The sequence below is a fragment of the Epinephelus lanceolatus genome, chromosome 4 (genome assembly GCF_041903045.1).
Source record: "Epinephelus lanceolatus isolate andai-2023 chromosome 4, ASM4190304v1, whole genome shotgun sequence".
In the NCBI taxonomy this organism is placed as follows: Eukaryota; Metazoa; Chordata; class Actinopteri; order Perciformes; family Serranidae; genus Epinephelus; species Epinephelus lanceolatus.
This window is the reverse complement of record NC_135737.1, coordinates 44,581,266-44,598,646: the sequence shown is the minus strand read 5'-3', so window position 1 is coordinate 44,598,646 and position 17,381 is coordinate 44,581,266. Positions and strand designations below refer to the sequence as shown.

General features: G+C 43.5%; 1 protein-coding gene across 4 annotated transcripts in view; it reads right to left on the bottom strand.

Annotated features, from left to right (window-relative positions):
* Nucleotides 1-17,381, bottom strand: part of LOC117259231 (unconventional myosin-Ic-like) — a 115,071-nt gene that overhangs the window by 62,619 nt on the left and 35,071 nt on the right. The window contains exon 1 of one of the 4 annotated variants that reach the window (XM_078167358.1): nucleotides 7,063-7,273. The exons of the other annotated variants lie outside the window; for them this stretch is intronic. Within the exon in view, the coding sequence (XP_078023484.1) occupies nucleotides 7,063-7,080 (18 nt within the window). The 5' untranslated portion in view covers nucleotides 7,081-7,273. Of the gene's footprint in view, nucleotides 1-7,062; nucleotides 7,274-17,381 lie in introns of those variants that run through there. 4 annotated transcript variants of the gene reach the window in all.

Sequence of the window (17,381 nt, the reverse complement as noted above, 5' to 3'; positions counted from 1 at the left end):
GTCCCTTTAAGAACTGCACCAGTCCACAGACACTTAACAAGACCTAATACACAGTCTCATTTCTGACCTCAGATGGATGTCAGGGTTTGTCCACTTTGTCTCACACTTGGCTACAAACAGCAGACCTGCGTACAGTTTGTCTTTCTCAGACTGAACAGGATTCAAAGAGCTAAGAAACAAATCAGTCCCCAGAGCGTTAAACCAACTGGACTGAAATATTTGCTCATATAAAAGATCCAGGTTAAATATGCAAACAGGAGAACAGAGGTTTGTTGCAGTCAGTCCTGTCAGAGAGAGAAAACTTGTTTCTTCTGACTCCTGTTTCACATGATTTATGAAACTTCTCTAATGATAACCAAATGAGCGAGACGTGTGGTTCTGATGGAGAAACGGTTAGATTACTCTGAGAGTGTTTTGCCCTTTTTCTGCATATTTCCATTATGAATCAGTTGTCTGGCACTGATTTCTCCTCCTCGCTCATGTGCTCTGCACTAGCTGGTAGAAAGAAAGGGGCACGAAGTGAAGAAACACTCAACGTCTAGATTAATTTTTTAAGACATGAACGTGGTCCTTGTGAAAGTGAAGGAAGGTCGTAATGATGCCAAGTGTGACATCACAAGTCATGCTCTATCAGTCAATGTCTGACTTCCACTGAGGTTAGAGGACGATGAAATAGAAGACACACTAAAAATATGTCTGAGTAAGTGAAAGTGAGCTCTGTGCTCAGTAGGCAATTAGCAGGGAGAGGACAGAAAACCATCCCTCTCCGTCAGGGTCCAGAACCAAGTGTTGTCTTTGTTCTCCAAATATTAAGCAAAATCCGTCACATTACATAATGACTGTCACTGAGCCATGATTTTGAGAGAAAGACCTTCAAAGTTTGCTGTACGGTGGCTGCAAAGGTACATGACAGAGGACAGAGGGCATTGGCTTTCCAAACTGGGAGTACATGCTGTCCCAGGGTGAAAAATATACACAGAAAAATCGAGGGACATGGTTACGGTGCTTTTCCACACACACACAGACACACACACACACACACACACACACACACACACACAGGAGAGTCTCACTTCCCGTAACAAACACCACCACACTACGTGACATATACACATAACGTCTAAAAGCAGAAGGCTTGGCCACTATAAGTCATGGAAAATGAAAATTGTGCAAGTTTTATATTTGTATCAAGCATCAGATAAGTTCGAGTTAATTTGCCTTACTTGACATCGCACGACCTTCGCCGCGAATATTGCACATTGCAATGTCGATGCTGGATTGATATATCCTGAAGCCTTAAAGGGAAATTTTGGGTTATTTCAGCCTGTCTCCTATCGTCCTAAATTTGTTTCAAGTGGCTAGTGACATTGACGTTTTTAGCTTTTAGCTCTGCTTTCCAAAGTGCTGCCAAAATATCTGGCGAGCTCTAGATAAAGCCCAGCTGGATACTACTCCAGGTGGAGGTGTCTCGTCCTCGGTCACATCCAGACCTTGAAAATAAGGCTACAACCGGTCCCATTCCTTGCAACAGAGGCATTCCTCTTCTGTGGGCACTGGGGCACAGCATTCACAGGTACACCACCAATCTCCAGAGCTACGCAGCCTTGCAGCAGCCATTCCTCCTCTCTCATCCTCTACCTGTTGCGCCTCTCTCTCTCTCCTCCTCCTCCGTTCTTCAATTTCACGAAGCTCTTTGTCAGTGTATTCTGGCTCAAATAAATAAGGGCGGCCATCAAACTCTGCAAAATCAAATTCCTCCTCCACAATCTCCTCGCGAGATTTCAGGCGTGGTATGAGATCGCTGCTTGTTCTCGTGATATTTCAGCCGCGCTTTGGAAAGCAGAGCTAGATGGTAAACAAACATGGCAGCACACCGGTAAGGTAAGACAACACGTTTACATGTCGTTTTCTATATGTTCTCTGACATTTATCCTAACAATATGAGGCGGTTTTTGTGGAGAAAAAGCTTGTTTAGTGGACTAACTTTGCACTTGAAGGTTGCCCGTTCACTTACGTTTTAACAGGTCTGACGCTACTATGCGCCCCGGCTGTATCTAGGCTAACGGCTAACATGCTAACTATTATTTTTATGTCACTAGTCACTTGAAACAAATTTAGGACGATAGGAGACAGGTTGAAATAAACCGAAATTTCCCTTTAACCTGATGCATATCAGAGCTACGTTACGTCAACGACTAACTTACAGAAAATAAATTCAATGTGATGTTACATTACGTGGAAAGTTATCCCTGGAAGATTACTGTAGCAATTAATTTTATTACAAACAACAAAATTCCAAAACTTTCAATGATTTTTACTAATTCAAAGACTTCTCCAGGTTTCCCACGACCGTGTGACTCCTGTTTATCTTTTGAAAGGCAAAACTTTGTTTATTTAAAATCAGAGAGAGCAAATCAATGACTCAAAGTCAAAGTGTTGACAGAAATCCATGTTCATGTAGACATGGGGCAGTGAAACAAACATCCGCCCTGTTTAAAATGAACAAATCTGCACATTTTTCATGAACGAGCTCTATTAAGATGCATTTTAATACATTACATTGAGGGTTTTTAAAAAAACAAATCCCATATTAATCAATTTACTTTCATCGTAAATTAGAAAACATTCAGTGGTCCACTCAGCACCCTATCTGGCCCACAAGCCGTACGTTGAGTATGACTGGTCTGCTGCCTGTATCCTGTATTACCAGGTGAGCTGCAGGTGAAATTAAAATATATCTCACCACTGAAACAACTTCCCATTCCACCTGCACCTGTCCAGGAACCGAGCTTATTAATGTTTTGATTATCACTGCTGCGGAAACGCCCCTTCAGGCTTTGGCAGCGAGTGTGTTCACTTCAGTCCCAACACTACAGAGCAGTCAGACAGGTGAGACGAGCTTGCTGAGTCTCCCGCAGGCAGCAGAAATAAACCAGCCTATCTGAGGACATGTGGGCCAAAACAACACGACCAGCAGCTGCCAGTCTGGACGTACTCTACGTGTCGTATTTGGTCACGATTTCACCAGGGACTCGACCTGATGAAGTGTTTCTGAGCATGTTACTACTCTGCTGCATTCTGACCAGCTCCAGGTGTGACTTTCTAAGGCTTACCCTGGATCTCTCTGGAGGAGGCAGGGAGCAAGCTGCTGTGGATTCAACCCTGTTTCTCTTACAAATATCATTTAGTGTCACTGGTTACAAGTGACAAATAAATCCTTGTGTGGAGCTGAAATGTTTCCACATGGTGTCAAAATCGACTTTCATAGAAGTAAAAAGAAGCTGCAGCACCCAAATTATAGTAAAGACCCACCTAAGATTACTGATACCATAAAGCCACAGCTGGAATAACAGGAGTGATTTCATTCATCTAAACTGGACGGACAGCTGAGTTTAACTTTGGTTTCACTGAGCTGGTTAACACTGAAACTCCAGTTAGCATTAACTCAACATGAATCCTTTACGCTGTCAGTTAAGGTTAAATAACTACCTTTACTTTTAACCTTCAAATTACACATCCATCTTTTTTATGAGACATTTATTGGTCAGTCAGGCTCAAGACTTTAGCAACATTAACTCACCTGACCCCAACGATACGCCACGGAGAGACAGCTCTGAGGTTTTCAACTCATTAGGTTTGTATTCCAGGTACAATGAGCTAGTTTAACCAGCCATTCAGACGCTTCTCACTTGTCAAACTTCATCTCAACTTGGACTTGACGCAGTCTAGAAAACAACGAGAGTGGAGATAGCCTGGAGAGGGAGAGGCCAGCCCAACATAAACTACCTATTGGAGTGAAGTCAGATGCCCTGCAGGCAGTAATGACAACTGTGTCAGGAGGCTGTCAGGGAATAGTTCTGCCCTGACGAATCTGTCAGTCCTCCTCCTGACACACACACACACACACACACACACACACACACACTGCTGCAGGAGCACAGAAGGCTCATATAAAGACATCACATCCTTATGGATACGTATGCATCTGGCAAAATGTGAGGGTAAAAACTTTATACCACTTTAACTGCAGGAGTTCCAGCACATGCAAACCCTTCTTACTAACTGTTTTAACTTGAGAATGAAGCAAATAATAACCCACAATTAATCTCACGAGGGGTGGGAATCACCAGAGGCCCCATGATACCGTATTATCACAATACAATGACACAAAGCCATAAACTATATTCGATGTATTACCTTTTTTCAACAGAAAATTATGTCCCCAAAAGAAAACTCAATCACTATCTACAGTTTTATGTAATACGATAAAGTTTAAGTCTGTTCATCTCACTTTAATCATTTTTATTGCAGCAGAATTTATCTAGTAAACTATAAAAGCGACTGATAATATGATTCTAGTAGGCTGCAAAACCCCCACCCCTGGAAAACACCAAGGCACACGACATGTGACACATTAACAATTTGTAACTTTAATAATTGTTCATTAACAGAATTACACTGCCAAACATGGGTACAGCTCACCACTCGTCTGTTAGCGTAACAGTCTGTTAACACCTGGGAGAAGCTCCGTTGCTCACGGTTAGGGATGCACGATACTGGATTTTTTTGCCAATATCCAATGTGCTGATCTAGATAAGCAAATATACACAGTATGATAACCGTCAACTTTTATATCACATATACAGCGTCTTAAGCCCCTTTTACACTGCCAGATTTTCCGCGAATGTTGGGCCGTTTTGCCGGCAAGCTGCGAGCGTTTAGACACACAGAGCCGGATTGACGAGTTCATCCGAGTTGCCCAATTTTCCTCCTCGTAGGGTAGACATATTGGCAGAACCTTTTTGGTTTAAACAGACTGAGGCGGCCTTCTGCAACGGGAGGGGCTGTTGAAGACTTGTGGGAGGAGCTGTTGATGACGCCACACGTGCGACCCACTGGTGGTGGATTAGTCTCGCCACCAGACAATCAGAGATCTCCGCCTTCTGATAGTCTGGGGACACTCCTTTCTAAAGTGTGTTTAACACAGAAAACGGCCGGCAACAAAGCAACGCCTCTTGCATTTTTTAAAAGGACACGCCCTCCCGGAAATGTGCGCTCCCCCTTTTCTCGTCCGCAAGGAAGCAAACACACAGAGAGCTTGAAAATGGATGCCGAGAGATTTAAATCCGTTTTATCAAACGTGCTCTGTCCACAAGATTGTGGAAATGAAGGACTTACAGCAACCTTGTTTAAAACTTTTAACACGGTCGGACTATGTTTACGAGCACAAGAGTTCAGCGAGCCACAGAAGGACCGCCCTGCGGATTTACTATTGGTTCTGCAACGTAGGGAGTTTTTTTAAACTCTGAAATTGTATCCGCCCATCTAAACACAAAATCAGGGAGAAAGACATCAGTCTTTAGTTAAGCAAAGCGTCTAAAGACTGACTTGTGAGTCTAGTGGTGGATAAACAGGAAACAGCTGATAGCAGGAATTAGTGAGCAGCTAGTAACAAGAGGGAAACACAAACCTGACAGACACTGTAAAGATGAGCAACTGGGGAGACAAGGAATTGTGCACCCTCCTTGTCTTCGCAAACGAAGAGGCCATTAACCGTCAGATGACGGGGACGGTGAAGAACGGGCCGACTTACGAGAGAATCGCAGAAGGACTGACCAGCCGCGGCTTCCCTCCCACGTCACTGTTTACGTCACACGCTGAGCTACACGTTTTGTTACTTGCTCACGCCCCCCATTGCCCCGAAAAAGGCACATTCTGTATAAACAAAAGTAGGTAGGCGGCATTTTGCTGAACTCCCCGATTTTGTTTTTATACTGCCAATGCTGAAAAAAGACTGATTGGACTTTCCTGCAAATTTGCACAACTCCTGTTTAAAAAGGGCTTTACTTGTACTGTAGAATACTTGAGAAATATCTCTTTTAATACTTAAATACCTTTGAGTATTTACATTTATCGTGGCCTATTCTACTGTCAGTTGTACATATACACATACATATATAATATAAAAACATTTTATATCATCACATGTTTCACAACAATCTGGAAATATTTTGTTTTTTTAAGAAGCAGTGTTCAAAGTTTTTGGCATTTCGCTTTTTAAGTTCTGCTTTTACTACGCTGCAGTTTGCGCGATAAAAACTGTTGACATTCTGCAACTGTTTTATGCTCCTGATTCATCATTATTTTATTCTGTTGTGGAGTTAGGCAAACCTTATAGTAATCAAAGCCTTCAGTGTGTATATGAGAGGACATTAAAATGTATTTAGTTATTTATTGTAGTCCTGACAGTGGAATATGGCACTATAACCCTATATAAAGGTCCAGTTATGCAACAGAAAAAACCCAATTGTGACATACCAGCACTACTATTCAGTAAGAGGCAATACACGCAGCGCCAAAAAGAAGGTTCAAGTCACACACACTCATTCATCAGCGATACAGCAACACACACTTTCCTCATTAACGTGCTCACTGTTGCTCTCAGTGAGAGCCAAAGAATGCTGCCCGGCCACACAACACCACCATGTGATTGCCTCGTCCCGGGGCGGTGCAAACACACACACACACACACACACACACACACACACACACACACACATGCGGCGATGAGGACACACCTTCTCAGATATCAAACAGATTCAAATTCAAATAGCCCTGACATCAACACGACAAATACAGAGCTGAGGTGCAGAGGGTGCTGGGTGATTAAAAACAGTGCAGGGACGCATGACAAAGACAAACCTGAAACACAACGCAGGCCGTCACGCCTCTGGCTCTCACCTGCGCCGCTCTCACCTGCGTCCTTGAAGCTCAAGAGCACGCTGGCAAGGTTGTTACACAATTCGAACGCCACTGCAGGTACTCATTACAGATAAAACAGCTCCTGTAAACTCTCTCTTCCACTCCAGTAAACTCCATCCCCCACTGCAGGAGCCTGACCAGGAGTGAACCCATCTCACACAGAACTCCTTACCTCTTTACCTCTCACACTCTTCACTGCGAACCTGCACACACACACAAGTCTTTGACAACACTAAACCATCAAAGTGTGTCCTGATCAGCTCTCCTGACTGAAAGATACAAGTGTGGCTGGAGTCTTACCAAAGGTCTGTACTTCATGGCTCCTGCTCCGCTCTTGAGTGATTTGGACGAGGTTTTTTTCTCCCACCGCCTCGATAGTCCAGCTTTAAGAATGTGGCCTCCAACGCCGCGTCACGACCACTATTTAGCCGAGAGTTTGTTTTTAGAAGCTCTCCCCTTCGTCCTGAGAGCCAGCTGCCATAGCTTCTCCTCTTACTGCTGCTCACACACGCCTAACACACACCTCACTCTGACTCTCTCTGCTCGCCACTCGTTCACCCACTTTTCTTCTCCCTCCCTCCCTCCCTCCAGAGGAAATAGTCCCTGTGTTGGGTGACACATAACCCCCCTCCTCCTTCCCTCTCTTTCACTCGGTGCTTTTTTTTCCTGTCGCCCTCTCCTCAGTCCAACAGGCATTTATGTTCAGAAACTCACCACAGCTCCTCTCATTTTTCCTCTGTCCTCCTAAAGAGGGGAGTTAGCACATCTCATATCGTATGCACACACACACACACATCTGGCCCTGAACACCCCTGGAGAGAAGAAGGATGAGAAAGGAAAACAGTGTCCTGGTGCCAGAGTGGTAAAGAGTGTGTGTGCGTCCAGGCGTGCCTGTGTGAAAGTGGGAACTCTTAAGTAGTAAATGCAGCATGAGCCAATATTTAATCATCTTATTGGAGCCAAAAGAGTTTCCTCTTCCTTCCCTCTCCCTCTCTCCCCCTCTCCCTCTCTCCTCGCTCTGCGATTTACAAGCTGAGGCAGAAAGCATACGGGCGGCCAGGAGTCCCACTGTCATAAATACAGCTGCACACACACGTGCATGTATACAATGATGCACGCATGCATGCACAGGAACTTATCATCATTAGTCCGATATCATTACAGGGAGTGTAATTACTCCAGACCAGTGTTGCGCACACACACACACGTACACACTGCCTCGCTGCAGATCAAAGGCCTCAGCAGTCTAATGCATCTGCTTGTTAACACTAATGACAACTGACATCTTACAGGCAGTGGGCGTGTGTTGTTGAGCACAAAGAGGAAGACTGGTTTCCACTACAGTTGCAGACTTTTACATTAATGAAGGATAGTTTGAGGTGTGATGGGGAGTTGTCTGAAGGCAGTCTCAAAATCACCTGTTGGTTACTGAGGCCCTGTTGAGACGACAACGGTTTCTCTAAAAACGGAAAAGTGTGTCCTTTGCGTTTTAAAAAACTTCTGCATTTCTATGACGACGTTATTGAAACGATCCCCGTTCACACGGAGCAGCAAAATCTACTGGAAACGCTGTAGTATGCACGCCAGGGCAATGGGTGGCAGTGTAAATTTGCAAAGCAACACCACGGCATGACGCCACGCGCATTCCTCTACAACACAGTGATTACAAACCAAAACAAAGAAGACAAAATGGCGAAAGCATGCACAGATAACTTTGACTGGATGGACGGCGAGGTGGAGTTGCTACAGTAACAGATCTACACTTCACTTCAAATCAACAGGGTGAGCAGCACAAACAGAGCTCTACATTGTTGTTGTGACGGTCGGCATGCCTAGTGACTGGAACCATAATGCGCATGTGCGACAAGTCTCCGTTTTCAGAGGAACTGCATATTGCAAGTTTACATGACAACGGAGACGCTGCCGCTTCCAAAAAGTTGCACTCTGGAACCCATTTTCAAAACCTTGCGTTTTCAGGCACCCAAAACGCCGCTGTCGTGTAAACGATCGGCCAAAACGCAACTAAAGTTTACCGTTTTCAGTTGAAATCGTTGTCATATAAACGGGGCCTGAGTGTCTGCTCACTGTAGTGTTTTGTCGAAGGGAGAACGCCATCTGACCTCGGGCAGCCCCAGCCTAAAGGAACAGTGTTTCCCAGTGTCAGTGTTTTTACAAGTTTAAATCACCTGATCTGTTTGTTTTGGAGAGGAAGAGACCTCTGTGGATAATTTGGCTTCTGATAAAAACCTCCTGAACCGTCAACACCGAAGGAATTCTAACCAGGAGAAGTTTCAGCTGGTTGCAATCTGAAAATAGTTCCCTGAATCTTACACACTTCACCTTGCAGTGCAGTTTGTCAGGAGTGTGACAGCAGTGCCAAAGATCTACAACAACCACTGAAAACACAAAGGATTATGAGTATAAGAGATGGACCTCTATGGGTGCAAGTTCAGCATCAGTAAGGATGTATTTTCCATATACTGAAAACCTGATGAAAGGGATCTCTAGAGTTCCTTTTGCTGGACAATGTCGGGCACTCTGGACTGAGGTGGAAAAGGCTTCAAAGAGCAGCAGCAGCAGGAAAGCCACTTTTTATAGGCCTCATTAGGATGACTCCCTCCTTCCTGCTGATCTGAGAGAATAGGCCCATAAACCAAAGACGTGGCGCTTGCTGCTGGTGCTGTGTATCCCACGTCTCTACGTCCATCTTATCTGTTTTAATCTTCTGCCAACATCCACCCTAAAGATAGAGACCTGTGTGAGGCTGCCCCCTGAAAGCTGAAGGTTCGAATCAACAGTTTGAGACCCCTCAGTCGACTGAGATACTTCAAGTAGAGCTGTGTTTTCTTTTGTCGGTCAGTGTGCAGTGTACTTCTGGGGGCGTTTTGGTCTCCAGATGCAGCTGCAGACTGAGCGCTCCTTGCTTTCTTGCTGCTCTCTGGTGCAGGTAGCTGCAGACCCAGACCCAGGGTGAGTGTAACGACTCATTTATGCTCAACATAAGATCCGGAGACAGGTGGACGGAGCTGTCTGCACTCGGTCTGTTCATTTTGTCTGTATTTGTGCATGTTTTCACAAAGTTTACGGATATGAATGAAACAAAGCGAAGCAGTATAACTGGAGATCACAGAGGCAGTGTAGCGTAGTTTAAGCGAGATTCGACAGTAGCACCAGGTTTAGCACCAGGGCCTGTTTACTACTGGTGAGAATAATCAGTGGGAAAAAGCAATCTTGGATTTTATAAATCGTTGTCGGGTCATTCAGATGAAGACTGACAAGAATCAGATAAATCGATTATTTGAACACAGCCCTCAAAATGAGAAAGGAAAGAAAAAGGAAATGAGATAATTAATGAAGGCAGGTAAAAGTAAAGACAGAGAATGGGTTTAATTCCTCTTTCTTTGGATATCTGAACTGCCATCTAACCTTCATCAGCTCTGTTTCCCTCAGTCAGCTCTGAGGCTCACAGCGCTCAGGTAAAGTCTCGGTCAAGGTCACTCTATTCATGCTTTTATTCAAGCTTTATTGAAGAAGAAAAACGATCCTTTAAGGTCGCTCACTTGACACAAAGGTTCTTTACAAATGAGTACGTGGCAAATACATCAAAAGAATGCAGTTTTTACTTACTCTTACATTCTTAACTAAACCACCAGGCCATGAAGAAGAATTAAAAGTGGACCACAATCAGCATAAAGCTCAGCTACACTCATACAAAGACAGAGAGCAGGTGTATCTTCCACTTCTCACTACAGAGCACTATGGGAACAATGAGGGAGAACACACCCTGAGACAACAAGGGCACACTCTGTGTCCTCCACACCGCCCTCTACTGGTCACCCCCGTCTGAATGAAACTCTATATGGAGGTTTTTGCTGAGGCAGCCATCAAAATGCATGAAAATAACTCCATCTCCATCTCTCTGCACGCTCAGAGCGGCCAAGAGAAAACACACACTTTATGCTGGACTTAGCGGTGTTTCTGCCAGAGATTAAACTCTGTCCACCTCGTTTGATGCCTCCCCTCTCAGCTCCTTTCTCTGCCAGTATAATCAGAGCCCCTGCTGCAGGAATCTGAGTAATGTTTTCCAGACGCTCTCTCTCTCCCTCTCAGCGCTGTGTTTGAATACACCGGGCAGACGGCAGGAAACAGGCCGAGATACACGAGAAGATAGAGGGCTGCAGCTGTTTAACACTCCACGAATCAACTGGAATCATCCGTTTATTCGTCTGTGCTAATGTCTCTGGCTAAATCTGACGTTTGGCGAGTGTGCAGACCTGCAGAAAGGTGTGTGTACGTGTGTGTGTTTCTGCAGGCTCATGCTGAGGCAGCATATTTGTGCTGAGCTGGAGGAAGGAGCGGCTGTATCTGACCACCAGTATCTCACAGCTGTCAGACTTTAACCCTTTCTTATCCTCTCTGCTGATCCCGTTTCCATCCAAAGTTTACTCCTTCACTGGACATAGATTGGAGCATAATTCACAAACACCCAAAGACTGAGGTGCAAAAACATAATCACACAGACATACTGATGATCCACTGGTACCAGATAAGCATTTGTCCTCTCCTCCCACATACAGCCTGACAGCCCGTCCTGCCTACACACAAGCTGAGCTACAATACAACATATTCAATCTGTCTTTTACAGCTCTCAGGCTATAAATGATATGACATAATAACAGCACTATGGGGCATAAAGCCATGGAAACAATCCAAACATTGTTTTATTGTATCTGACATTTGGCCAGTGGAGGAGCTTTTCAACCACAGACTATGATGTCGTATACAACCTTTAACCAAAGCAGGTGCATCAAATCTGTTATTTACACAGATGGACTGCAGTTATACTGTCTTTGTGTGAGGTCACTGAGGGGTTAATGACTGCAGGGTTTACCAGATACTCCATAGCAAAGTTTTCCACCAAAAACTTCAGATATAGTACCTTTCAAACCAAAAGTAACCCCTACGGACGTGTTCCTAGACTCTGGATCGGTTTAGCATTTCCACTGCAGACGATACTCTTAAATGTAGCTTTCGCTGTATTTCCTCTTCACCCGTGATGCAGAAGAGCGTCTGTACGTTTTGTATCGTCCACAGAACGAGGCTGCACGCCCACATTTTCAGAACAAAACAGAACAGGCTGCAGTGAGAGTCTCTCTCCATGGGATATTTAAAAATAGCAGCTTTGTGCATTTAGTCCTTCTCAGGCAAGCTCAGGGGTTTAGTGTTGCTGTAGCCCACAGGAACGACGCTCCGAGATGTTTTCTTTCTCCAAGTGAGGATTAGACTATATGCAGTTCACATAATCAGGTCGAAATTAGTACATATTTTACCCTTGAAGATGAACTCATTGCTTAAAGTGTATGTCATCCGAAAGAGACAATAAAATCTAATGGAATAGTTAAAGTTGTCGTACTGACAATTAAGGTGTGTTGATGGATTCATGTCAGCAACTCCTGCATTGAGTAGCATTAGGGGCCATACACATGTCACGTTCTTTGCGCCCTCAAATTCATTATTTTCAGTGTAGATGTGCAGCAGACACACTCAAAATTGTGTGACCGATGCTGATGCGGTGTGTAAGCGTTTCCGAGCACTTATGTTTCAGGACACGATGGCTGCGCCCCGACATAAACAGTTCCAACTTTTGGAACGCAGCAGTGCACAGCCGCCAGATATCTTTCCCTTCTTCCATAAATATCAGTCTGTGACAAATACTGAGAAGAAGTCGATCATTTTAGTGCAGGGCCCGGAAGAAGATCAGCTCTGCACTCAGGATTTCAGGTAAATAGACTGTGATACGGTGCTTGCCAAGGTTGCTTAGCAACCTCAGACACAACCTGCCTCCGTGCTCTTGACAGCTGGAACAAAAAAGGCTCAAGAGTAGCACCTAGCGCCTGACCTTGTGTTTTCCAGGTGGTCAAAGATGCGGCCCCTTACAAGCAAATATTCCACCTTAAAAGTTGCCGGCAGTCGGCCCAGTGAGTTAAAGTATTTTTCTATCAGTCTATCGCTCCTACTAGAGGCAGCTGAACATCCTTTTATTGTATAGTTACGTATGGTTCACTAATGTATGAAAAACTTGCCGCGGCATAAACAGTGGTTATAGAAGCTTCTTTGCTCCCTGAGCAAGAATAACTTCGACAAGTCAACGAACTGCAGTGTTTCTAGCTCCACCCTTTAGTACTGGATCAGCGTGCTAGGTATCCCAACAGAGGGGGAACCAAACATGGGGACTGTTCTATTGGTATGATCCACAACTTCTCACAGTGGAAACAGACAAAATGTGTACCGAACCGAACCAAACAAACCGGACTGCTTGGTGGAAACGGGGCTTATGTGTGTGTTAGGTCATTAATAGAAGCCAACAATCATATTCAATGCACAGCTTATGTTGATTTTGTTAACCACACACACACACACAATCATATACTTAAACCTTTTTGAGGACCCTTATTGACATAACGTTCCCTTCATCATCCCAACTAAATGCCTAACCCCAACCCCTAACCCCAACCTTACTGTAACCTGAACCTTAAAACCAAGTCTGAACCCTCAATCAGACCTCAGAGGAAGCGAAAATGTCTTCACTTTCCAAAAATGTCCTCACTCTCATGGTTAAAAACATACTTCGGTCCCCACTATGTAACAAGTACAAGTAGGCTTTACACACACACACCACTTTAGGGAAAAACACCAAATTAAACACTGTGTTGTTTAGATTGAGGGTAGAAAAAAAAAATCTTAAATCCCACTGACCACTTTCAGTGAAGCACATGTGACCTTGACTCTGTGGGAAATCAGAAATGGGAACTTGCCTTTCCTCTCCTGCTCTCCCTCTCTCCTCTGTTCCCCTCCCCTCAAATTCTTCTTTCCTCTCTCACTTCCTCTCCAGCAAAGTTTGTTCAGAGTTATCTCAGATATATATAGACATTTTTCCACTCTCCCGCCGTTGCCCATACGCTCCAGAAATAACACATGGGAAAGTGTTGTCATTAAACATCATGCCACACTAATCTGCAAAATGTATTAGAAGCTGATCCAGACTGTGCTGATGCAGGCCGACTGCACTGGCCTGAGTTGGCAGTATTGTCTTCTCTGGCCTGCAGCTTCAGCCAAAGAGTGTGTGATCTTTCCTCTCAGACTCCATGCCATGTTGTCTTTGGATCATTCACTCATTATTTGGGGGTAATTAAGTACAGTGCAACTAAAGTGACGTCTACAGCTGCTGCTGCACGTAAACAAAAGACAACTGTTGCCACACATGGTGGATTGCCCTGTGGAGTTCCCACAATGCAGCGGGCCACAACATCTATGTCTGAGTCTTAAGCGAGATTTATAATTGTGCAGCAGAGCCTTTACGCCGTTGTGAGCATTTGTACTTGTGTGGTGGTGTGTCTGTGTCACTCTGCAGTTACACCTCCTAAACACTAGTCGGTGGTGGGGTTTCTGTGAAGTGTTGCAAAGTTTAGTTGATTCAAAACACACATTAAACACACATTAAACACACATTAAACATGGCTTAATAGAGACAGTTTCAAACACAAGAACACAAATCAGCTTCACTATAACTCGCAGCATTCACAGACAAACACTTGTCTTTATCTGGACACATTTTCCCCACAAATACAACATGCTACCGTTATTAGCACAAGCCTATGGCATTTTACATTGTATAAATTAGCCTAGTGGCTAGCTGACTTTTCCTCTACTCATATAAAACCAGGGACAACAGCAACATTTAACAAAGGTAACAAAATTCAGCTCCATTACAACTCACAAGGTTCACTGACAAAACAACTGTCTTATACTAAACACGTTTTCCAAACAAATACAACATGCTAACGTTATTAGCACAAGCCTATGGCATTTTACATTGTATAAATTAGCCTAGCGGCTAGCTGAGATTTCCTCTGCTCATATGAAGCCAGGATAAATCACACACAAGACTTAAAATGCTATTTTTGTGGAGGCTTTATGTGCATTGTGAACAAAAAGCAAGGAGGACAAGGAGTAGTTTGGTCCACGGAAGTTACTGCACGTCTCCAGATGTGGAATGTAGAATACATCAAACAGCAACAGTCTACAGCAAAGACTGAATATATACATGTAAAACAAAACTATGTAAATATATATAGTGTGAACACAAAAAGATCTGAGTCTCTTTTCTGCTGGTCCACTTTTGGTGCACTTTAAGAGGACTGAATCAGTTCATTTAAAAGGACTATATGTGAAAACACCCACTACACACTATCACAGCATACTGGACATGTCCAGTTCAATTCAGTCACACTCTGTGCTCATACTAACGGCTTACGCACCAAATATTGCTCCATACAGATGTGTCATGAGAACATACTGGTTACAGACGGAATACAGAGGATTTCCCTATTTCAACATGTGCAACACCCTCTGTTAACGTATTAATGTTAGATATGTTAGGTATAACCATGAGCCGTTCACTTGCTAATGATTGTATTGTCTGTAGGTCTCTCAGTGGACATTAGGAGTGCACTGACCTGACGCGCCTGATCGTTAGTGGCACAGATACTGCAGGTCGGGTTATTGGGGACAACATGATCGATCCACATTACAGTTTACAGTTTCTTTGTCAATGTCATAATAACATTTCCTCTGTATGATACATTCATTCAGTAACAGCAGACCGCTGACTCAGCTTTTAGTTGCCACAGCAGAGGTCTCATGTTACCCTACACAGAAATGACTCCGGTGAGTTCATCACAGTGACGGATACAGAGAGAGCAGATCCACCTCTGCATTAACGCCAGGGAATGGTTCTCTCAGTCAGAGAGAGTCAGGACAGAAACAGCTGTATAAGTTGAACTGGTATATACCTAGAGGTGTGGCATGATGATCTAACCACTGACCGCTCGCTGTGTGACAAAGGTGTGGCCTCTATGACAGATCAGTGTACCTGTGTCTCAGTGTGATTGTTGATCCGAAGGGTGAATTGTTTACTATAATCAAATATACCTGATAAAAGATCACCAGCCAGTGTCTCACACCTCCACTTTTTGCTTATTCAAAGCTAGATTTACCGCCCTGCAGCTGTATGCCTCTGCGGATCTGTCAAGTTTCTCCTACTGTTTCCATCCATGTCAGTGAAAACATGGACGCTTCACACACAGAAGATCTAAACAATCAGCACAGCTTCAAGATTAGAGTCGCCAATTCAGTATCTGATCAAATGTCTCTCCTTCTGTTCCTGACATATGACGCTGAGTAATGACTAGGAAAGTGTTTTATGCAGAACATTATGATGTCACAGTGAAGTTGACCTTTGACCTTTTGGATATAAAATGTCATCACTTTATGATTTAACTCTATTTGACCTTTGTGTGAAATTTTGTCATGATTAGTGCATGAATTCCTGAATTATGGCCCAAAACATGTTTTGTAAGGTCACAGTGACCTTTGACCTTCAACCACTAAATTATAATCAGTTCATCTTTGAGTCCAAGTAGAGGTTAGTGCCAAATGTGAAGAAACTCCCTCCTCGTGTTCTTGAGATATCACGTTCATGATTATGTGACAGACGAGGTCACAGTGACCTTGATTTTTTTATCTCTCACCACAAAATTCTCATCAGTTACTCATGACTCAAAGTGGATGTTTGAGCCCAATTTGAATAAACTCCCTGATATCACTCACAAGAATGAGACAGATGCAAGATCAGGTGACCTTGATGTTTGACCTATGACCCCTTAAATCTAACCAGTTCATCTTTGAGTCCAAGTGCTCATTTGTGACATATTTGAGGATGTTCCTTCAAGGTCGGGTTCAAGGGAATGGGACAGATGTGTGAAGGGACAGACGGATAACCCGAAAACAAAATGCCTCCGGGTATCGCTCTTGCTGGCACCGAGAAATAAAGTGCTGTCTGTGAAAATCGATATAGAAATAAATTTTACTTACTAACTGACAAAGAGTTTTTTTAACCACCAGTAGCTCTACAGAGCAGTGTTTTTGTATTAAGAACGTGCATGCTGCGTGACCGTGTGGGCTATGAGAGACACATCCTGCCATCAGTTTCATTCTGTTCCGGTTATCAGACGTTAGCAGCACTAATGTGCCAAAGAAGGCAGCGGAAAAAAAACATTACTACTGAGACAAAACTTGTTTGCAAATGAGGAAGGAAATGTTTACTACTCATTTTTTAAGCCTCAAGGATACACTGGAGAAACACTGAAGGTAAAGTTAGTTCAGAAAACTCCTCAGGGCACATTTAACTAGATTTAAGTGATGAGCTCTAGGGCCTTGCTATCATCATTATAATAATTTAAGGGGACAGAGGGATTTTCTTTTGTATAAAAAGAATTTAAAAAATACAGTCTTCAGATTCAAGCAACTTGAACTGCTTTGAACAGCTTGCTTTGCACATCCTGTATACTCTAATGTACAGGTAGACACATGGAGAGGAAAAAAATTAATAGTTTGAGCATCTAAACTGTACAACTCCTCCCTCTGATGATCAGACTCATTTGGCTATTTATAAAACAAAACACACAATATAATTACTCATTCTTATTTCATTTATAACGCTACAACCATTTCATTGTATATTGTATATATTTCAGATTGTCTACTCTACTATTTTATTA